The 20,918-nt window shown below is 47.7% G+C and overlaps 1 protein-coding gene across 1 annotated transcript in view; it reads left to right on the top strand.

Annotated features, from left to right (window-relative positions):
* The window catches only part of PAX7 (paired box 7), a 95,750-nt gene that overhangs the window by 15,092 nt on the left and 59,740 nt on the right, over nt 1–20,918 (top strand). The window contains exons 5-6 of the mRNA XM_014952037.1: nt 13,321–13,486; nt 14,623–14,822. Coding sequence (XP_014807523.1) covers nt 13,321–13,486; nt 14,623–14,822 — 366 coding nt within the window. The remainder of the gene's footprint in view (nt 1–13,320; nt 13,487–14,622; nt 14,823–20,918) is intronic.

Here is a 20,918-nt window from a genome sequence, read left to right as displayed (position 1 = left end):
ACCTAACCCTGATAAAAACCATCACTAAACCATGTCTCTAAGCACTATGTCTGCCCATCTCTTAAATATCTCCAGGGATGGTGCCTCAACCACTTCCCTGGGCAGCCCATTTCAAGGTTTAATAACCCTTTCAGTTAAAAATTTTCCTAATATCCATCCTAAACCTCCCCTGGTGCAACTTGAGGCCGTTTCCATTTGTCCCATCGCCTGTTCCTTGGGAGAAGAGACTGACCCCCCCCCTGGCTACACCCTCCTTTCAGGGAGTTGTAGAGAGCAATAAGGTCTCCCCTCAGCCTCCTTTTCTCCAGGCTGAACCCCCCCAGCTCCCTCAGCCTCTCCTCATAAGACTTGTGCTCCAGACCCTTCACCAGCTCCATTGTCCTTCTCTGGACCCACTCCAGCCCCTCAATGCCCTTTTTGTGGCAAGGGGCCCAAAGCTGGACACTAGTTACCAACAAACCTCAGTGCTCATTTCTGTTTTTTACTTAAATAATACCAACAGAAAGAAATATAAGGTAAAACAAAGCAGCACGTCTGCCCAGATTGTCCTCAGGTCACCACCGCAGTCCCAAGGCGCTTAGAAATTTCTGCACTGAAAATGTTTTTCACAAATAGAGCTCTGTGCACAGATCCCCACCCAAGCTGCCCAGCTCCGTTTTTCCTGCTGCTATAAAGACTCAGATGTGGCAGGCTCCAAAATATTACCTCAAAAACCTTTCCTGGAAACCTACCAGAATTGTTCCCAAAAAAATAGAAGGTGGGTTTTTGCTTCTCAGCGTCACCTGGGGATGATTCAGATGGTCATACCCCAGGCAGCCGGGATAAGCACGTTAATCCCAGTTCCTATGGTTTGGTCAGTGGGTGCTTTCTGGAAATAAATAAGAAGCGCGAAGGGGTGGGTGCGTCGTGATGCTGATGTCTGTTATTAATCCCCAGGAAATTCCATGCACTGAGAAACCGTTATTTCAATAACAAAATTAAACTAGGCAGCAGGAGTCGCAACCCAGTGCTTTATTGATCATTTTTATGATGGATACCATTGTGATTTCTGCCTGGGAGAAAATGGATGTTTCATTTAATAAAAAAAGCTCAGAGCAATTCTGTCTCTGAAATCTTGGTGCATTTCTAGGCTACTCACATAATATGTATTTTATGACACAGTTTCGAACTGTAGTAAACAAACAGCCATATTCCAGATCGCGCTGTGGCGGCTCAGACATGCCAAATGGAGCGCCAGAAAAGAAATTCCATTCAATTTTTGCTTGAAATTTTTCACAAAGCAATTCTGTTCTCGGTGCAAAGAAGCTGAAAACCCATCGTTTACCCACGCTGCTCTGCAGTCTAGTTTCCAGAAAAGACACGGATTTCTGGGGAACTTCTCAAATTTCTCTGTTGTGGAGCTGGCGGGGACCCCGCTGCTCTTCCAGCAGCTGTCACAGTGGTCAAAGGTCCATCCTGTTCCTTGAGGTGGTGCTGTTTGAAGTGGAAGGTTATTTTAGAATCATAGAATCATAGAATTGCCCAGGCCAGAAGGGACCTCCAAAGGCCATCTAGTCCCACCCCCCCGCAGTCAGCAGGGACACCCCCAACTAGACCAGGTTGCCCAGGGCCTCGTTGAGCCTCTCCTTGAATATCTCCAGGGAAGGGGCCTCAACCACCTCCCTGGGCAACCTGTTCCAGTTGAGGTTGGAGGGGGCTTTGAGCAGCCTGGTCTGGTGGGAGGTGTCCCTGCCCATGGCAGGGGGTTGGAACTGGATGATCTTTAAGGTCCCTTCCAACCTAGAAGATTCTGTGATTCTGTGATTCAAGAGGAGTTACCTCGGGCCTCAGCAGAAGGAAATGGCAATGACCCTCTCCGTCGTGTGTCCGTTCCCAGCCCTACCAGAAGAGAGAGGAGGGGGCGGCAGGAGAGCGGGACGTGCCCCCCGGCTTGTGAACAGCTCTCTGGCCCCGCATACAAATGAGCAGTACAGGATTGTGCACACGCATCGGTTAATATCCTAAAATCCAGCTTAATGAAAAATCCGAGTTCTGTAATAAACCACGCTCTTACTAATTTAATCAGAGGTAACCCGGCTGTCCCCTTCCGCTTGAGTCCCTTTGTGGTGGTTTGGGTGGTTCTGGCATTTTGGCCAGCAGTTTGATTCTTTCCTGGTAACAGCTGATGTCTCTCTGCCGTCCTGTCCTCCTTCTCTTACTGGGACTGTTGTGCCCTTGGCTGTAAGATCATAGAATCATAGAATCATAGAGTTGCCCAGGCCGGAAGGGACCTCCAAAGGCCATCTAGTCCGACCCCCCCGCAGTCAGCAGGGACACCCCCAACTAGACCAGGTTGCCCAGGGCCTCGTTGAGCCTCTCCTTGAATATCTCCAGGGAAGGGGCCTCAACCACCTCCCTGGGCAACCTGTTCCAGTGCTCCACCACCCTCACAGTGAAGAACCCTCTCCTCATCTCCAGTCTAAATCTGTTCCCCTCCAGCTTGAAGCCGTTGCCCCTCGTCCTGTCACTGCAGGCCTTTCTAAACAGGCTCTGTCTAAACAGGCTTTTAGGGAGGGATGGTACGGCCGTAAGCAGGTCTCCCCCAGCTCCAAGCATTAACTGTGCAAAGCTGCTGGAGCCTAACGCTGTTTGCCTGGTGTTCTGCTTCCCAAACTCTTTGAGATGTGTCCAAACTGGCTCTTCTGAGGCAAACCACCCCCCCCACCCCCCCCACCTCCCTTAAGGGTCAGCTGAGAATGTTTTCTTTCTTCCTGAGGGTCCGACTAGTTTACATTTCTTGTGAAGAGAGCTGGGATGAGGTTATGACACAACAGCTGCCCTGTGTTTTTGGCAGCAGCCCGGGGGGCACCGAGAGGCTGTTGCAGAGGAGCCGCCGGCAGTTGGGGCTCTGGTTGGCAGGGGGTTGGCTTTGGCACTCTCCTTTTCCACGGCACGGGGCCAGCCCTGCTCTCGCGTACCGGAGCGGCCAGAGAGAGGCCTCACGGCACCAACAGTCCACCTCCCTTAAGGGTCAGCTGAGAATGTTTTCTTTCTTCCTGAGGGTCCGACTAGTTTACATTTCTTGTGAAGAGAGCTGGGATGAGGTTATGACACAACAGCTGCCCTGTGTTTTTGGCAGCAGCCCGGGGGGCACCGAGAAGCTGTTGCAGAGGAGCCGCCGGCAGTTGGGGCTCTGGTTGGCAGGGGGTTGGCTTTGGCACTCTCCTTTTCCACGGCACGGGGCCAGCCCTGCTCTCGCGCACCAGAGCGGCCAGAGAGAGGCTTCACGGCACCAACAGCCCCCCCCTGGCACCGCGGCAGCCGGTCCCTGAGAACGGCGGTGGTGGCACTGCGTGTGCCCAGGCACGTCCGGAGAGCAGCCGTGCGGTGCCAGGCAGCATCCAGCTCCTGGGAGAGGTCGGGGCGAGGGTAACGTGCTGTTCCGGCCCAATTTAAAGAAGCGGCTCTGCAAGGTAGCCAGGATGGTGAGGAGGCTCCAGATGCTTGCCCCTCACGTCTCCTGGAGATCTCGCCGCAGAAGGATGTGGCTAATGAGAAGGAAAAGGTGGGCTGCAGCCTTGTAACGTTACTTTTTGTTTGCTTAGTCATAGAATCATAGAATCATAGAATCGCCCAGGCCGGAAGGGACCTCCAAAGGCCATCTAGTCCGACCCCCCCCGCAGTCAGCAGGGACACCCCCAACTAGACCAGGTTGCCCAGGGCCTCGTCGAGCCTCTCCTTGAATATCTCCAGGGAAGGGGCCTCAACCACCTCCCTGGGCAACCTGTTCCAGTGCTCCACCACCCTCACAGTGAAGAACCCCCTCCTAATCTCCAGTCTAAATCTGTTCCCCTCCAGCTTGAATCGGTGCTCGATGTCTCAGGGCGTTGCTGCTGCTCTTCCACATCCCTCCAGCCTGAACTAGAAAGAGAAACACAATTCAATTCAAGAGTAACCCATAGCATACTTGCCCCAGCGAATATGCTCCAAATAAGCCCTCAGTCACATAAAATATAAACAAAAAAAACCCCTGTGAAGTAAATTTCCAGGTATCCAAACCGCTGCAGCAAGTCTTTTTCCACCTGAACTTTGGAAAAAACAGATGATCTCTTAAAATTGCAAGCACGTCCTACGTCCATATCTAAGAGTTTACTTAGAAAAGCATCAGCACTTTTGGTATTTGTAGTAGAATTACATTTACCAGCCCCCTTGGAAATAGAAATGTCCCACTGACAGGGGCCATAGTCCCAGCTATGTAAGCCTAAGGGCATCTTGCTGGAGAGAGTCAGCGCTATTTTGTTAAGTGTATTATACTTTACTGAAGATGAAAATGATAAGCCTAATCCTGTAGTCCTTCTGGCAGAGCATTGGGTGAAATCAACAGGAATGAATATAAACTTCAGGACTTGCAGCATAATTTGACAGGAGCAGCTTGTTTTGTACGCGTGGGGCAGGGAAGCTCTATGAAACAAATAGAGAAATTTAGGTCAGAAAGTGCTGCTTTCAACTTGCTGGCTTCTGCAGATGGAGGAGTCGATTCAGTAAAATGTGATTTTTAGATAAAACGGTGGATTTTTGAACGGTGGATTTTTGTGTTGAGAGGCAAAACCTGGAACTGACTTTTTGATTGTTTGTCCTGTTTTGCTTTCCTTGGTTCTCTTCGGACCGAGGGGCAGAACTGCCAGCCCCGTGGTCTCAAGCTGAAAAGGGGATCCCCCGAACAATGTGGTAATGAGTTGATTTTCTTACAAAGGAAAGAGGGCCCAGAGGCCAAAGCAATGAAGGCGATGCCCGGTCCCGGGATGAGGAGCTTGTGTCTGACACCGCGCACTCGGCTGCTCTAAATGGAAGGCAGTGAAGTTGCACTGATTTATAGCAGCGGAGTGTCTGTCCCATTGTATTAAAAACAAATAGGGCCTCCCGGAGGTTTTATGAGAAGAACCTTTATCACAAAAAAATTTTCAGTCCAACCAGGGTGTGGACCAAAATGTTTCTCCTAGGCTTTGCTCCTGCGCCCTGCGCTGGACCTCTGATCCCAGCAGAGCCACCAGCCAGTGTGGGAGCAAGGACTTCCAGCAGCAGCACACGGGGCTCTCCCCTGCTCTCAGCCTCCCCAGCGAAGGAGGCTTTCTGTTTACTGGGACACCAGTTAAGTAGATGCTGTTTGGTCAACAATAGAAAATGTTTATAACAAGCAGGAGTGTTCTCCAGGGTGTTTTAATCTTTGAGCCCCTTCCCGTAGCACCGAAGCTATTTTTAAAAGCTCCTAGCTTTTTCTTTTGCAAAAAAAATATTTGACAGTGGGAATCGATGTGCTGCTGGTCTTGCTGTTAAAGCCCAGCCTATTTCTGGCCAAATGACAGCAGCAGGAAACCTACCCCCCAACATCTCATTCCCCTCAGCGAGGTGTGAACATCAAAGCCTGTTCCAAAATGTTTAAATGCAACTCTAACACCATTAAGACTTGGCTTCTAGGATGCAAGTGTTCAAGTGGAGAGAAAGCACTTCATAAAACACACTACCTGACAGCAGCAAACTCATCCTAACGTCTTTCAGCTTCCACAAGTCTCATTCATCCTCAGATAGAGGGTTTAAGAGAGATAAACAGATAAGTAAAACAGAGGTTTTATTTTAAATTTTATTTTATTTTAACAGAATCTCCTCTGACAACTGAAATAATCACTGAGAAGCACAGTCTGTAGAACGTAGAGCTGGAAAACACATTTGCAAACGATCATTCAGTATTCGATAGCTATTTCATTCAATCATTTTTTTTTAATTTGTAAATATTATTAACTTTTATTCCAGTAAGGGGTAAAGCTGCATCACTGAGCAGGGTTGGATCTGGAGCTGTGAAGCTGGGAGTTCAAATCTGGGCTTAGGATGTCTCAGTGGACAGATCTATCCCGTTTCTCCTACCTCTTGCTTCCTCCTCTGGAGTATGAAATCCATTAGCAGTTCCGAAGGGTTCATACTGTGATGATCATTTAAAGGTAGAGATGGCCTTTTGGGTGAGGAAGTGTTTGTGGCATGATTAATTCTTAGACAGCCACTCAAAGATTAGAAAGAATATTGCAAGAGTAAAGTAATCGATGTCACAATCAACTATTTCACTGCTAACAACGGTTTGGGGTTTTGTTTTTAAAATAAGTGTTTTGCAAAAAAAATCCACATACCACAAACTGTTTGTTGAAATTCTTCAATAGATTGTTATAAATAGCTAACACCTTCAGGAACTGGGGTATGCCAGGAGAAATATAGGCTAAATTCATTGGATAATCTCATTTGTGAAGAGTCATTTGTTCTGCTCCACTAACCTTGTTTAATATTTATCTTAACCATATCGCCCACAAGTGACAGAGGCTCAACGTTTTAGGCACTGACCCAAAGTGTCACTAGATACAGCCATATCCCTGAACGTCTGGATAAAAATCTACGTGCCTAAAATCAGGGCACTGTCATGGGCTTTTTTTTCTCTTGTTCTGTAAAGAATTATCTCCATGGCCTCGATGATGCTTGTAGGCCTCTGATGTCTGTTTTTTGCACTCCTCAGCCCCTGGCAGAGGAAGCACAATCATCTCCAAACTGTTGTAGGGACTCAGAGGATCCCAATCAACGTAACATCTCAGCTCTTTGCAGTCTGGGAGGGCTGACTCCTGGCACCATCTCAAAGGAGCAATAACTACCCCGCGTTCTTGTTGCTGTTGCTGCAGGAGTTCCCCTCTAAAAGCCTCCTGGGAAGCCCAGATTTGCAGCATTTATGACTAGTGTGGGCAAGGCACTGCAGGGATCTGCCCTGCTTCAAAGGAGAACCTGGAGAGGACCTGATCTGGCAGAGTCACCTCTCTGCAACCTGAGGAGGAACCTCATCTGACTTTGGTGGAATTTTTTTTGGTGTGCTTGGGTCATAAATGTCCATCTAATTCTACTCCACCTGGTTTCTACTACCTCTTGGGCCTGTGAAAGCAAACACATGTTGCTTCTCTTCCATTCTGCTGGAAAGCAAAGGCACAACTTGGCTTTTCCAGCCCCTGTTTCCATTTATGAGCTCATTTATCCCATCTATCTTTCTCCAACATCAAGTCCTGATTAGGCTGAGCAGGAACACAACAGGCTCTCTTTCCCACAGGAGGCTCTTTTTGACCTTCCTTTCCTCTCCTTGTCTGACAAATTGTGGGAGCTGACCCATATCTGGGCGGCTGCGGGGATAATTCAGTCCAGCCCCATCCTGGCAGGCAGCTGTCTCTGCAGCCCTTCTCTGCTGGTTGAGAACAAGTGCCTGGGACATCTCGGGCCGGTGTTGGCAGGGCTGGGTGCAGGTTCAGGTTAAATAAGAACCAGTGCTAACCTTTGCCCCGAGGCCGGGAGGATGGGCTCTTCTCCAATCAGCTGGTTCTGCGAGGCAGACAGTGATGAATTGGAGAGGTTTCTTCAGCCCGCCGTGCCTCCCTCTCCCATCTGGGAAGAGGATGGTGAAGGTAACAGACTGAGTGATAATCTGTGGTGAACATCTAACAGCCTCCCTCTCCCATCTGGGAAGAGGATGGTGAAGGTAACAGACTGAGTGATGCTCTGTGGTGAACATCTAACACTCAGGCTCTTTGCAGCAGCACACTCACTTGCTGAGCAAGGTGCATGTGTTGCGCCAGGGGAAGTTCAGGTTGGATATTAGGAAACATTTCTTTACTGAAAGGGTTATCCAGCATTGGAATGGGCTGCCCAGGGAGGTGGTGGAGTCACCATCCCTGGAGGTATTTAAGAAACGTGTAGACATGGCTCTTCAGGGCATGCTCTAGTGCCCAAGATTACTGGTTTGTGGTGGGGTGCTGTGTGGGTGGGTGATGGTTTTTGGTTTGGTGGTTGTCGTTGTGTGTTTAGGTGGTGGGTGGTGGTTTGTGTGGGTTTTTTTGTTTTTTTGGGGGTGGTTTTTTTTTGGTTTTTTTGGTTTTTTTTTTGTTGGTTGGACTCAATGATCTCTGAGGTCCCTTCCAACCACTACGATTCTGTGATTCTGTGATTCTGGTTTTACATGGGCATGCTCTAGTGCCCAAGATTACTGGTTTGTGGTGGGGTGCTGTGTGGGTGGGTGATGGTTTTTGGTTTGGTGGTTGTTGTTGTGTGTTTAGGTGGTGGGTGGTGGTTTGTGTGGGTTTTTTTGGGTTTTTTTGGGTGGTTTTGTTTTTTTTGTTTTTTTTGTTTTTTTTTTTTTTTTTGTTGGTTGGACTCAATGATCTCTGAGGTCCCTTCCAACCACTACGATTCTGTGATTCTGTGATTCTGGTTTTACATGGACCCTGGGCATCACTAGAACATGAAGAACCTGCTTGGATATCTTTTTTTTTTTAAAGTTATTTTCCATGAGGGCATTCCTGTACCTATCTGCTTCCCCTCAGCTGAGCTGAGCAGTTTCTGTAACACATCTCCTGCCTACGGAATACATTCTTTGGAAGATAATTCACAGGGACAAAAGCCCCAGATGTCTTTAGCAGGTACAACAGCCTGAACAGGCTGCCCAGGGAGGGTGTGGAGTCCCCTTCTTTGGAGATTTTCAAGACCTGCCTGGATGCTCCTGAGTAACATGCTCTGACAAGCTCTGGGCAATCCTGCTTCAGCAGGGGGGTTGGACTAGATGATCTCTATGGTCCCTTCTAACTCTAAAATTCAGTGAAATTCAGTGAAATACAAACTGTTGTCTCCAGTGGCCTATATTATACTTCCATACCCTTGGAAATTAAACACAGTGCAGGATCTCTTTGCTGTACACATACAAATGATCATGAAGAACTTGTCTTTCTAAGAAAAAGCAGGTTTCTGACATGCTATTTTTTCTGCTGTTGGGTTCTTCACGCAGCCCTTTTCCCAAGTGCTACGTTTGTCCCAGCATAAAACTCTAATGGTGTGATCCAGCCCCAGCAGCCTCTGGAACAACGTCTCCATAGGCAGGCCAGCAGCTTCAAAACTTCCTCCTCTTCCTCCTCTTCTTCCCCCCAGTCTGGTTTTAGCAGCCATAGCCTTCACCCCAGGCTTAACATGGTGTAACAGGATCCTCTGGCAGGGGGAATCTTTAGTGGCTGATAAAACCTTAACTGTTGTGAAATGAAAGCAGGTTCCCTTTGAAGTGCGCCTCGCATTACAGTTAGATGCTCTAGCCTCTATATTTTAACTACCAATAAAATGATTTATAAGCATAAAGGCCTGAGCCACCTTTAAGGCGGGGGAAGGGAAAGAATTGCTAACGTCATTAGCTGGAATGTATCCTCTTTCTTTTTTTTTTTTTTATTTTTCCTGTGGGTTATAAATAAGGGGCAGAATCAACCTGTTTGGGCCATGAAATGTCCCTTCCTCTGCACGGGAAGATAAATCCTATCAATTTCTTTGTGGAAGATTTCAGTGTATTTGTGGCTGGATTCTCCAGCCAGGCTCTGCTGGGAAGCACTACGTTTCAGCATGTAGTTGTGAATCTCATTTGGTGCATGTGTATTTACTATTATTATCATTTCTTATTTGTTTTGCTATGATGCTCCAGCCGAGACAGAGATCTCGCTGCACTGGGTATGGTGCCTACTGGCAGTTAAAGAGAGCCTCTAGCTCAGATGGCTGGTTGTTGAAATAAACCAAAATGTAAGAAAATGTGGGTCTTATCCTCGGTTTAGAGGTGGTGATGTGATGCATGGGTTGGATAAGGACCAAAAATAATTGAATGCAGCAATGTTTCCATTGCCTTCAAATCAGAAAAGCAATAGCTTTACTGAAGTCAGAGAAGGAGCCTGTAGCATAATTAAGAACTGATTTTCTTTCTCTTTCTATCTGGCTGTAGTCCACTGTCTTGCAAATTACCTTTTCCTTCTTCACAAGTCCATGCACATTGTAGACCCAAGTACACAAGGCAACCCAAGAGTGGCCCATGCACGAGTATTATTGATCAACTCTACCTGCTCATAAAAGGGTCCAGAATATCCTTTTTTCTCCCTTAAAAATATAGGAACTACACACTCCTGACAGGATGTGGAGAAGCAAGAGAGGAGGAGCTGTACATACACGTGTGAATTTTAATTCTGAGCAAGGGATGCAAACGCGTGTGCGTTGCACGGACAGCGATAACCTCACCTGGTGTAACAAAAGACAACAAAAATCTTTTCAAATTTGTGTTTTGATCATACGTCAGCCAAGCCAACTGACAAACCACCGCGGGCAGCTGAGGGCTTGTGGGATGTTGATGGAGAAACGTGTTCCCCTACTAGACCATTTCACTCCACATGTTTCTCCTGAACTTCTAATCCTGAGTGGATTTGCCAGCATCTGGCTCTTGGTTATAAAAAAGGAACTTTCCCACCCTTTGCGATGTCGGGAAAGTGTCAGAAATCACTTTCTGGAGTGGCTTTTACTTTCTTGGAGTTCGATTTCTCTTTCCTTCTCAATTCCTGGATTAATAGCTGTTTGGTTATGTTTGCTCTTCAGGTATTTGAATTTTATATGCTCTCCATAGCATTGAGATCTTTTTTTTTCGAGTGGAAGCTCCTCCAGCCTGGGACTAGGCCTTTTTCTCTGAACAGAGAAGGTTCTTTATCTCCGTATCCAGAAATATTCAGACAGTTTTTATGTCCTTAAGTGTTGAAAGTGGAAGCAGATGATATAAGAGGAGGAGCCAAGTTGCGTATCCCTAATTCAAAGCATGAATTATACATACATGCACGAGAAGGGGACAGGACCATCCTCTTTCCATGACCAGAGCAAACAAAAGGTTATTTATTAATTTGTGGTGCTCCTAGAAACTGTGCCACGAGTTGGGCTGTCTAAAAGGGTTGTAAAGTGCTACGGACCTTAATGTTCATTCCCTTCTCTCTCCTTAACTCTGCCCTAGATTTTGCTTGAGACTTTTGGTGCCAGAAATGGGAGATTCTGACCTGCATGGAGGTTGTTGCTCAATGCAGATCGGATGTGAGCTGACCCATTTCTGTCACGCTTTTGGAAGGTGCTGAGAGGTTACGCCGCTGCAGCCAGTAGCGCGGTGCAGTAGGAACAGGTCTGTAAAAAGACACATTTGGTGCCAAGGACCTGACATCAGCACTGTCTACATTTCCGAGGGTTTAATTTAGACCAGCTCTTCCAAAGAAAATGGGGCTTTTTTTTTTTGGTTTGTTTTCACTGTACATGGATATAAATAGCAGCGAGAAGTGAAGGAGACTGCCCTGGGCTAGGTCCTTCTTGGCTATCATAACAGGTCACACACAACTATCATTAGCAGGTTTTAATCAAACTTTCCACGGCGCAGCAGTAGGTGTGTGACATATAGAAAGAGCAATAATAGACTGGGATCCAGAGAACCTCACAGAAATTTGTGTGTGAAGCTCAGTGCATGCTGGTTTTTGCAGCAAGCACCGTGGACTGAGAGCCAACGCTCCATTAAGGAGGCAGCTCTCAGTGAAAACGTGTTTCCTCGTCATGCTGAGTGAATTATACGTACCCACAGGTGCCAGTAAGAAAAAGGCAAACTAAGAAGTGACCATTTACAAGAGGACTCAATTTAAAGGCCAGAAGGAGACCCACTTTGAGATTTGGGTCATGGCTGAAGTGCAGAGTGCATCGGACTAAGGTTCTGCTATATTTGGGGCAGAGAGTTTTGTTTTGGTTCACAAGATGGGGGGGACAGTTTGGACCGCGGTGCCTCAAACCCTTGTAACCCCAGCTTCTGATCTGACGTTGAGCAGCTTGGAAGCCTGATGGAGGATTTTTTTCCCCCGGAATGCTTTACACTCTTGATTTTTCTTCCATTTTTTCTTGTTGCTGTGAAATTTAATCGTGTTTTCTAGCCCTTTAGGCCTCACAAAGTCCAGCAGCTGCATTCTCATCTGGCTTGAAAGCTTATCCACATACTTCTGAACCCCAAACAGGGATCGGGCCTGAGAGCCTCTCTGATTAAATGAAGTAAACCAAGCCCAAGAGACAGCTTGAGAAGCCCTTCCCACTATGCAGAAGGGAGATTGCTCACGATAAAACACATCGGGGCAGACAAATGCGTTTAGAAAAATCTCCCTTTGAGTCTTGCAGGTAAACTGGCGCTGTAGGAAACACGAGCCCAGCTTTGCCCATGCATTAATACTGGGTTTATTTTAATGCACAGAGATTTAAATTGGCTGCAGTACAATTCTAGTGCACGCTGCAGTGCCTCTTGCAAGGAGAGCATGTCTTAGCATACAGACAACAGTGATTTGCTAGAGAAGCTAAGAAAACCCTGCATTCCCTCCGGTCTGGTTCTATCTATTTAGCTTGTCTAACATAGAAACCATGATGCTAATCTGTCTATTTATCCCTCCTAACAGTGCAGCCGTGTTGCTATTATGGTACTTAATCCTTCGGCATAATTCACATAGTTGTCAGATAACAAGGCAGAATGGCCAGGTGGTAGCAATGCATCTATTTGCTATGGACTCTCTTGGAATACACAAGCTAAATTATTCCTCTCCATCTCACCCTGCTGCTGATAGCACCCTCCCACACTCTTAGGAGTATTTTTAGCAATTTTAAATGCATGTATCGTGTGACCAGCAGAAGTAGGGAGGTGATTGTGCCCCTGTGCTCAGCACTGGGGAGGCCACACCTCGAGTGTTGTGTCCAGTTTTGGGCACCTCAATCCAAGAGAGATCTGGAGGTGCTGGAGCGAGTGCAGAGGAGGGCAACGGAGCTGGTGAGGGGGCTGGAAAACAAATCGTATGAGGAGCGGCTGAGGGAGTTGGGGCTGTTTAGTGTGAGGAAGAGGAGGCTGAGGGGAGACCTCATCACTCTCTACACCTACTTGAAAGGACACTGTAGAGAGGTTGGTGCTGGGCTCTTCTCACAGGTAATTAGTGACAGAACGAGAGGGAACGGCTTCAAGCTCCAACAGGGGAGGTTTAGATTGAACATTAGGAAAGAATTTTTCACAGAAAGAGTGGTCGGGCATTGGAACAGGCTGCCCAGGGAGGGGGTGGAGTCCCCCTCCCTGGCTGTGTTTAAGGGCCGTTTAGATGCAGTGCTGAGGGACATGGTGTAGGGGAGGACTTTGTAGAGTAGGGGAGAGGGTTGGACTCGATGATCCCAAGGGTCTCTTCCAACCCAGATGATTCTATTCTATTCTATTCTATTCATTTGATCTCTGTGAGAAAGGTACTACAGGGCAGTAGTAGTATTGTCATCGAGGGGAAAAGAAGAGGAACAGAGATGAATACTCACAAAGTCTGTGTCAGGCAGCGACTTGAACCTGTTTTTGGCCCGTGCTGTCATTCAGGATGTGTGTCCACCAGCAGCCCAGGTGAGATGGGACAGCAGCTGAGAGTCACACGTGCTCTTTCCTCTCCCCACCAGGTGTGGTTCAGCAACCGAAGAGCGAGATGGCGCAAACAGGCAGGAGCAAACCAACTTGCAGCGTTCAACCATCTGCTGCCGGGGGGCTTCCCGCCCACAGGAATGCCCACGCTGCCCCCGTACCAGCTGCCGGACTCCACCTACCCAACAACCACCATCTCCCAAGGTGAGCACCCCTTCGCCTGCCCTGCTCCTCTTCTCTTGCCCTACGTCATCTCATCGTCCCTTCCACATCATAGAATTGTAGAATCGTGAAATTGGCCAGGTTGGAAGGGGCCTTTAAGATCATCTGATCCAACCATCAACTTAACTCTGAGAAAACCCCTCACTAAACCACGTCTCTAAGCACCATGTCAACCCATCTCTTAAATCCCTCCAGGGATAGTGACTCCACCACTTTCCTGAGCAGCCCATTCCAAGGCTTGATAACCCTTTCAGTGTAAGAATTTTTCCTAATCAGGCCATTTCCTCTTGTCCCATGGCCTGTTCCTTGGGAGAAAAGACTGAGTCCCCCTGGCTACACCCTCCTTTCAGGGAGTTGGAGAGAGCCAGAAGGTCTCCCCTCAGCCTCCTCTTCTCCAGGCTGAACACCCCCAGCTCCCTCAGCCTCTCCTCACAAGACTTGTGCTCCAGACCCACCTGGAGATGGGTGATGGACAATGTTCTCATCCCATTGTCCCTTCCACTTCCAATTCATGACATCCCACTAAAGCTCTTGGAATACCCTTGAGTAGAGAAGACGAGGTTTTTCCTCAACTCAATGGAAACTCCACAATTTTTTCTCCAGGCTGAACACCCCCAGCTCCCTCAGCCTCTCCTCACAAGACTTGTGCTCCAGACCCACCTGGAGATGGGTGATGGACGATGTTCTCATCCCATTGTCCCTTCCACTTCCAATTCATGACATCCCACTAAAGCTCTTGGAATACCCTTGAGTAGAGAAGACTAGGTTTTTCCTCAACTCAACAGAAACTCCACAGTTTCCTCCTCTGTCTCAGCTGTGTCAATGTGTCTCAGGACTGTAGTTCTTCTGTTTAGTTTTGAAAGAATGAGCGCTTCATTATAAAGTGAAAAAAAGAGAAAATTCTCATTATAAAGAGAAAATTCAGATATTTCATCCCAGGTTTGCGTATTTTGTATTTTGCATAAACTGTCATGTGAAATGCATTAAGTTCACATGGAGCACAAAGGAAGGTGGGACCCAGAAGCTGAGATCAGGGCAGCCAAACCATCAATCCACACTTTCCAGTCCCTGCTGTAACACCCCAGGACCACGTTTACCCCTGAATTCTCTCTCTGCAGACGGGGGAAGCACCGTGCACAGACCCCAGCCGCTGCCTCCATCCACCATGCACCAGGGAGGGCTCGCTGCCGCCGCCGCCGCCGACACCGGCTCTGCCTACGGGGCCCGACACAGCTTCTCCAGCTACTCCGACAGCTTCATGAACGCTGCAGCTCCTGCCAACCACATGAATCCTGTTAGCAATGGCCTCTCCCCACAGGTACGTGACCCGCTTCCATCCTCTTCCTTCGGCTCAGAGTATTTGGCTGGTCCAGATCCTCTGAGAGCAGGGCAAGCTTCAGGCTACCGCAGTGTATGACGGTTAACAAGGCAGTTATTGTTATTGTCACGAATTCTTGGAGGCAGCTTAGTTAAAGCAATTAGTTAATTGGTTTATCGGCAGTATCTCTGTCCTGAGCTCGGCACTCTGCTGCCAGAGCATTTGTATCCTGTTAGTTCCCACTTTCAGGTTAGCTCGTTGTAATCACAAACACCAGGACATAGAGCATTGGTGTTTGTCTTCTCAGCCCTCCAAAACAATTCCAGTGCAGGTGTGGGCCCTTTGATTGAGGATTTTAGCCCAATGACAGCACGCTTGACATTTTTAGTTCCTGTTTGCAGGCTCTCTTTGGAAATATCCAATGATTTGTGGGTGACTGATTTAGAGATTAGCTGAAGCCAGTTTGTCCCAGTCATGGAAAGCCCTTATGAAAGTGCCATGGATCTGAGCTTCCTCAAAACACAGGGATGTAGATCTGGGATTTAGTTTTGAGAAACTAATTGTCACGTAAACAATTCTGCTAATGCTCTCCCCAAGGTCAGAAGAAGAGGTGTAGGTAAGCTTTAAAGGAGGAAAGGTGCATTTCACACGCATCTGTTTGTGTAAAAGAATGGAGAATGTGTGTTTTAAGTTTACCAGGCAACGGCCATGTCATACACCCTGGATTTTAAAATCTCTGCTTGAGCTCAGAATAGAGCACCCATGAGCTGACTCTGGGACCTGTGCTCCAAACCTCAGCCTGGCTGCCTTCCAAAGGGCCCCATCCTGGGTTTGATCAGACCTCTGCCAGTTGTGTGTGTGGCTTCTCAGTTCCACGTGTGACAGAGAAACACGCCTCAGCAGTGTGGAGAGGTCAAAGCCTCCATCGTTAGCAGGTTGAGAGAGAGCAGAGCTTGTGCTATACATGTTCTAAGGGAGAAGACATGTTCTCAGCTGGTGGGCTCCACCGAAGTCAGGGGAGATGCCAGAGTGTTTGCCACCTGAGAGTACAGCCCACCCTCTCTACCATTATCCTCAAAGAATTCTAATTCTCTGTCACCTCATTAGAGCCTTTAACCTTCTATTTGATTTACGTGGTGTAATCTGTTTTCCAACTGCTTATTGACTTTTAAATGGAACAAGGCACATATTGTACGCTGAAAGTTAACTTGCAAGGACCTGTATTCCTGTGCCTGCCATCCTGGAGGAGGACCAAATAAGTTTTACTTTTGCTCTCAATCACTTGTGAAATACAGAGACACACAAAGTGCACTACGGCAGTTGTTTCAGAGCGGCTGGTAACACTATTTAAGACAGGAAGTGCAAAATAATTTGAAACTACAAGGAGAAATTAGGTAGGCATCTGAAATGAAAAGGCTACAACTGTTTAGAGAGGAGTCCAATAAGCAGGGACATCAGAGAGGTATATAGATTTTAAGGTCCAATAGCTTGTGATCCCTCGAGTGTGAAAACAAACATTGAGTGTCAATGGAAAGAGGGAAATTTTGCAGCTTCTCTGAAATGGTATAAAAATCTCACTTCTAGCTTTGAATGGTCATAAGATAGAAAATGTAGAAGTGTGACTGGCATGAGGCTCAATATTGCCTCAAACAGTGTCATTTGTGGGGGAAATAGGGAGACATCTTTCTGACAAGGGATTTCTAATAGCACTGGGCTTGGGAGATGAGCACATAATATGGAATTCAAAGGCAGACTGCAGGTTAGATGGTCCAGGGCACGTGATTAATTCAGATTATCACAAGTGCAATTTAGCACCCATAGAATAAGTTAAGGATGAGATCCACGTGATAAGCTGCACAAGCACTAGGCAGATACAAGTCCATCATGCAATTTCCATTTCTGTAGCTTCATCATCTACTTACTAGTCCCGCTCACTAAATCAGAGGCTCATTGAAATGACCAGACCAATGCTTTTTCTGTGCTTATCCCTCTCCCAAATTACCCTGCCCCCAGGCTCAGGCTGGGGGAAGATAGAGTCCTGAGCCAATAAGCCCTTTGTATGGGAAAGAGAGGATACATTATCTGGCAGTCCTGAAGAAAAGAGAGCTTTGCACCCCCAAGAAGGGGAGATTCCCATTTTCCTAATGCTTTTAATCATGTGAGGGCCAAGCTATCAGCATATAAATTCTTCTATTTCTTTTGTGCATGGAAAGGCTAACCCAGGTTATTTTATGACTGCTTTATATTTACTTATCTCGCTACCTTCCTGCCTTTCTAAGCCCTCTGCTGTTCCTAGTGGAAGGAAGCAAGAAATACTCCTAACAGCATAAATGGGAACTCATAGAAGTGTCCTCTTTATGTAGCAGGATGGGTAAAAGCTTTGTAAGGTCTCAATAGAAGAACTCTGCATAACTTATTTGTGCATTTTTTTTGCATCTTTTCTCAAGTCACAGGCGACAGGACGAGAGGAAATGGCCTCAAGTTACACCAGGGGAGGTTCAGGCTGGATATTAGGAAAAATGTTTTCACCAATAGGGTTCTCAGCCCTTGGAATGGGCTGCCCAGGGAGGGGGTTGAGGCCCCATCCCTGGAGGTGTTCAAAAGACAGGTTGATGAAGTGCTGGGAGGGATGGTTTAGTGATGATGCTCCTTGTTTGTTGTGTGGGTGTCTATTTTTGTCAGTTAGGTTGACGGTTGGACAAGATGATCTTTAAGGTCCCTTCCAACCTAGAAGATTCTGTGATTCTGTGATTCTGTGCATAATTCAGCTCTTCCATGGCTTAACAGGTAAAACCCATCACCCCTCAACCCTCTCATCCTCCCATCCAGCTATCTGTGGCATCTGGTTGCTTTCTGCAGGGCTAAATACCAACTACAGGGAAGGAGGGAGTTCAGGAGACAGGAAAAAAAAAAAAGTAAATTGGGAACTTAAAATGATGGCAATTTGTCTGAGCTGCAAACAGACAGTTCTCTGGTTTCCTCACTTAGCAGCAGCAGGAGGGAGATTTCTTTGCAGTTTAGACAAGGAGGTGGGGGCCAGCCTGGCCCAGAGCTCCCAGCATTTGCCGCCGCTCGCCGCACTATCCAGTTACCCCGGGATTGGGTATCCCGGCCAGAATCCACCAGACGGGCTCGGGGCTGGCAGCTGAAATCCTAGAGGAGAAGCATGGCATTTCCATTCTCACAGCAGAGAGAAGGGGATTACGTGTGGCCTCCGCGGGCTCGGTCCCCCCCACGCACACACACACACGCACTTTGGTCCTCCCCCTCCTGGCAGAAGGAGCAGACGCTGCGGAAAGTTTTACCCACACTTCGCGTGGGAAATGGCCACTTTTTTTCTTGTTTTCCAGCCTTGTGCCTGCCCAGCTCTGCTGCTGGATCTCTAAAGCTTTTCCCATGTGGTTTCCCCAGAGTAGAGGCCGTTCTGCCTCTATTCCAGCCCTGAGACTGGGGAATGGGAGACCTCTCATTCCTCCCCTGAGATGAGGAATGAGAGGTCAGCTGGGAATTTTTGTCTTCACCTACTTCCTCCCATGATGATGAGTTTTTGTGACACTTCATACAAGAGCACTCACTTGGTTGTGCAAAGGATGGTCCCAGGTGATTAAACCACCACCCAGCATGACCTCTCCTGTCATACTCCTTCCTAGACCTTGGTGAGAGTCATAGAATCATAGAATTAATTGCCCAGGCCAGAAGGGACCTCCAAAGGCCATCTAGTCCGACCCCCCCGCAGTCAGCAGGGACACCCCCAACTAGACCAGGTTGCCCAGGGCCTCGTCGAGCCTCTCCTTGAATATCTCCAGGGAAGGGGCCTCAACCACCTCCCTGGGCAACCTGTTCCAGTGCTCCACCACCCTCACAGTGAAGAACCCCCTCCTGATCTCCAGTCTAAATCTGTTCCCCTCCAGCTTGAAGCCATTGCCCCTCGTCCTGTCACTGCAGGCCTTTCTAAACAGGTTCTCCCCAGCCTTCCTGTAGCTCCCTTCAGGTACTGGAAGGCTGCTATAAGGTCTCCCTGGAGCCTCCTCTTCTCCAGGCTGAACAACCCCAGCTCCCTCAGCCTGTCGAGTCCTCGGGGTAACCCGAGCAGTGATTTGTGATGGTTTTGTGCTGGGACACCCTTTGTAGGAGGGAGATCTTGCTCCAAGTGTTGCCTGTTGAAGAAAGCAAACTTCACAAACTGCCCAGCTGCAGCCAGATGAGTTGCCTTCCATCTGTCAGGATGCACTGGGTGGCTTCGGCGGGCGTGGATTATCAGAAGGTAGCTCAGTACTGGGGAGACCAAACATGCAGCAGTGAGGTCCCCGTTGCTCCCTGAAGGTCCTGTGGGTTAGCAGCAGCTGTGACAGGTTCAGCTGGCCTGACTCAGTGCCTCCAGGCTGGCATTACTGCCTGTGCCAAAACTCAGCAAAGATACAGAGACCCAAAGCAAAGTTAAATATGAAGGGTGAGTAGGCAGTCAGTGGTCATACAGAGTGTGACTTCTGGCCCTGGAGCTTCAGTCTCATCATTTCCCACAAGAGTGGGTTGTAAACCAAGTGTGTGTGGGGGTAGTTGGGATTTCATAAATACACTGTAAATATTTCCAACTCATTTCTGCCCCACAGAGGAATCATTTCCCATTTATTTAAGAATATCTGTCAGCCTCAGCTAGAAGAAGGCCAGGTACCAAGAGAGCCTTAGCCAGGTCGTGCTTCACACTGACGTTGGGAACAAACTTTGCATCCATCTGGTTTGAAGTTCAGCCCTGCAGGAGCTGGGTATTGCCCTCACTGTGGCGGGCGTAAGGCTTGTGAGAAATGGCTCAATATAATGGTAAACTCAATATTAAGTCCAGATCAGCATCTGACAGTCCTTCCAGAAACGGCTACGCTGCGGTGTGGGCTGAGGTGGGAGGAAATGAAGTGAATTAAGCAGCACGTTACAAGTCAACATAAAGAGAAAAGTGTAGAGGAAATGAAGTGAATTAAGCAGCACGTTACAAGTCAACATAAAGAGAAAAGTGAGAGAGATGTTTGACTGCACCTCTGCCATTGGCGATGATGGGAGATTCCCTGGGTGCTTTTCAAACAGCAAAGAAGTAGGGTCATCTTGTGTTCTGGGCTGCTTTCATCTCTAGCACATCTCTTCTGCCTTTTAAAATGTCTTCATGCTTTCTAGGAGGATTTTGTCCACTGCTTGGCCTCCTAAAATTTCTGCTGCCCTTTTAGATGCAGGCCTGTATCTTAAATGTGTCTGACTGTAGCGTGCTTGAGGTCTTGCAAGGGGTTATTAAAAGCAAAAGATGATTAGTTTGTTGCAGATGGCTGGGGAACGTATTAAGGTATAGCTAAGTCAGGCACTTCCTATACTTTCATGCTATTTCTCAGACCTTTGAATCTTTTAACACACAGGATCACCCAGAGATTAAGACAATTCCAGAAATACGAAGAGCCAAGAGAAACTTGTTCACCATCTCATATTTATTGCTTTAATTTTCTCGGGGATTTTGGTGGCTTTTTTGGCTACGTGAGCAAATTCATTCCCAGAGCAATGGCAGCATCTGAAGGTTGGAGGCAGGTTTTACAGTTTCTGGTTTATCACCATTTTTTGATACTGTTCCGGGAGGGGCACTTGAGGTACAGGTCAGGCTCTGCCCACAAATTTACACTCTAAACTCAGGGACCTTCTCAGTCTGCAGAACCGTAGCACAGGTTTGGTTTTCCTGACATCATCCCAGGGCTCCAGTCTCTTCCACCGTCCAGGGTAATGTTTTCCTCAGCTTCACTGGGGTGGGATTAGAGATCATCTGAATCCCCGTCAGGAGCACGCTCATCCTGGCAGAAGCATGAGAAGAGCCAGCTGAGCCCTTTTTTTTAGGGAAGAAACCTGGCAATTGGGAAGGACACAATGTTAGCTGGCGAGAGGGGAGCCGGCATCGCAGCGTCTGGCTCCAGCGAGACAGAGCTCCTTCCTTCAGTCACACGGATCCCTTCTGTCTGCTTCCTTTTTTTTTTTTTTTTTTTTTCCCTTTTTTTTTTTTTTTTTTTTTTTTTTTGTCGGAGACACTGTGCCTATAATAAGCATTCAAAATGAGTCTTGCTGGGCCAGGAG

This window comes from Calidris pugnax, unplaced genomic scaffold (assembly GCF_001431845.1).
Source record: "Calidris pugnax isolate Ruff unplaced genomic scaffold, ASM143184v1 scaffold161, whole genome shotgun sequence".
Taxonomy (NCBI): domain Eukaryota; kingdom Metazoa; phylum Chordata; class Aves; order Charadriiformes; family Scolopacidae; genus Calidris; species Calidris pugnax.
This window is presented reverse-complemented; position numbering and strand designations above follow the sequence as displayed.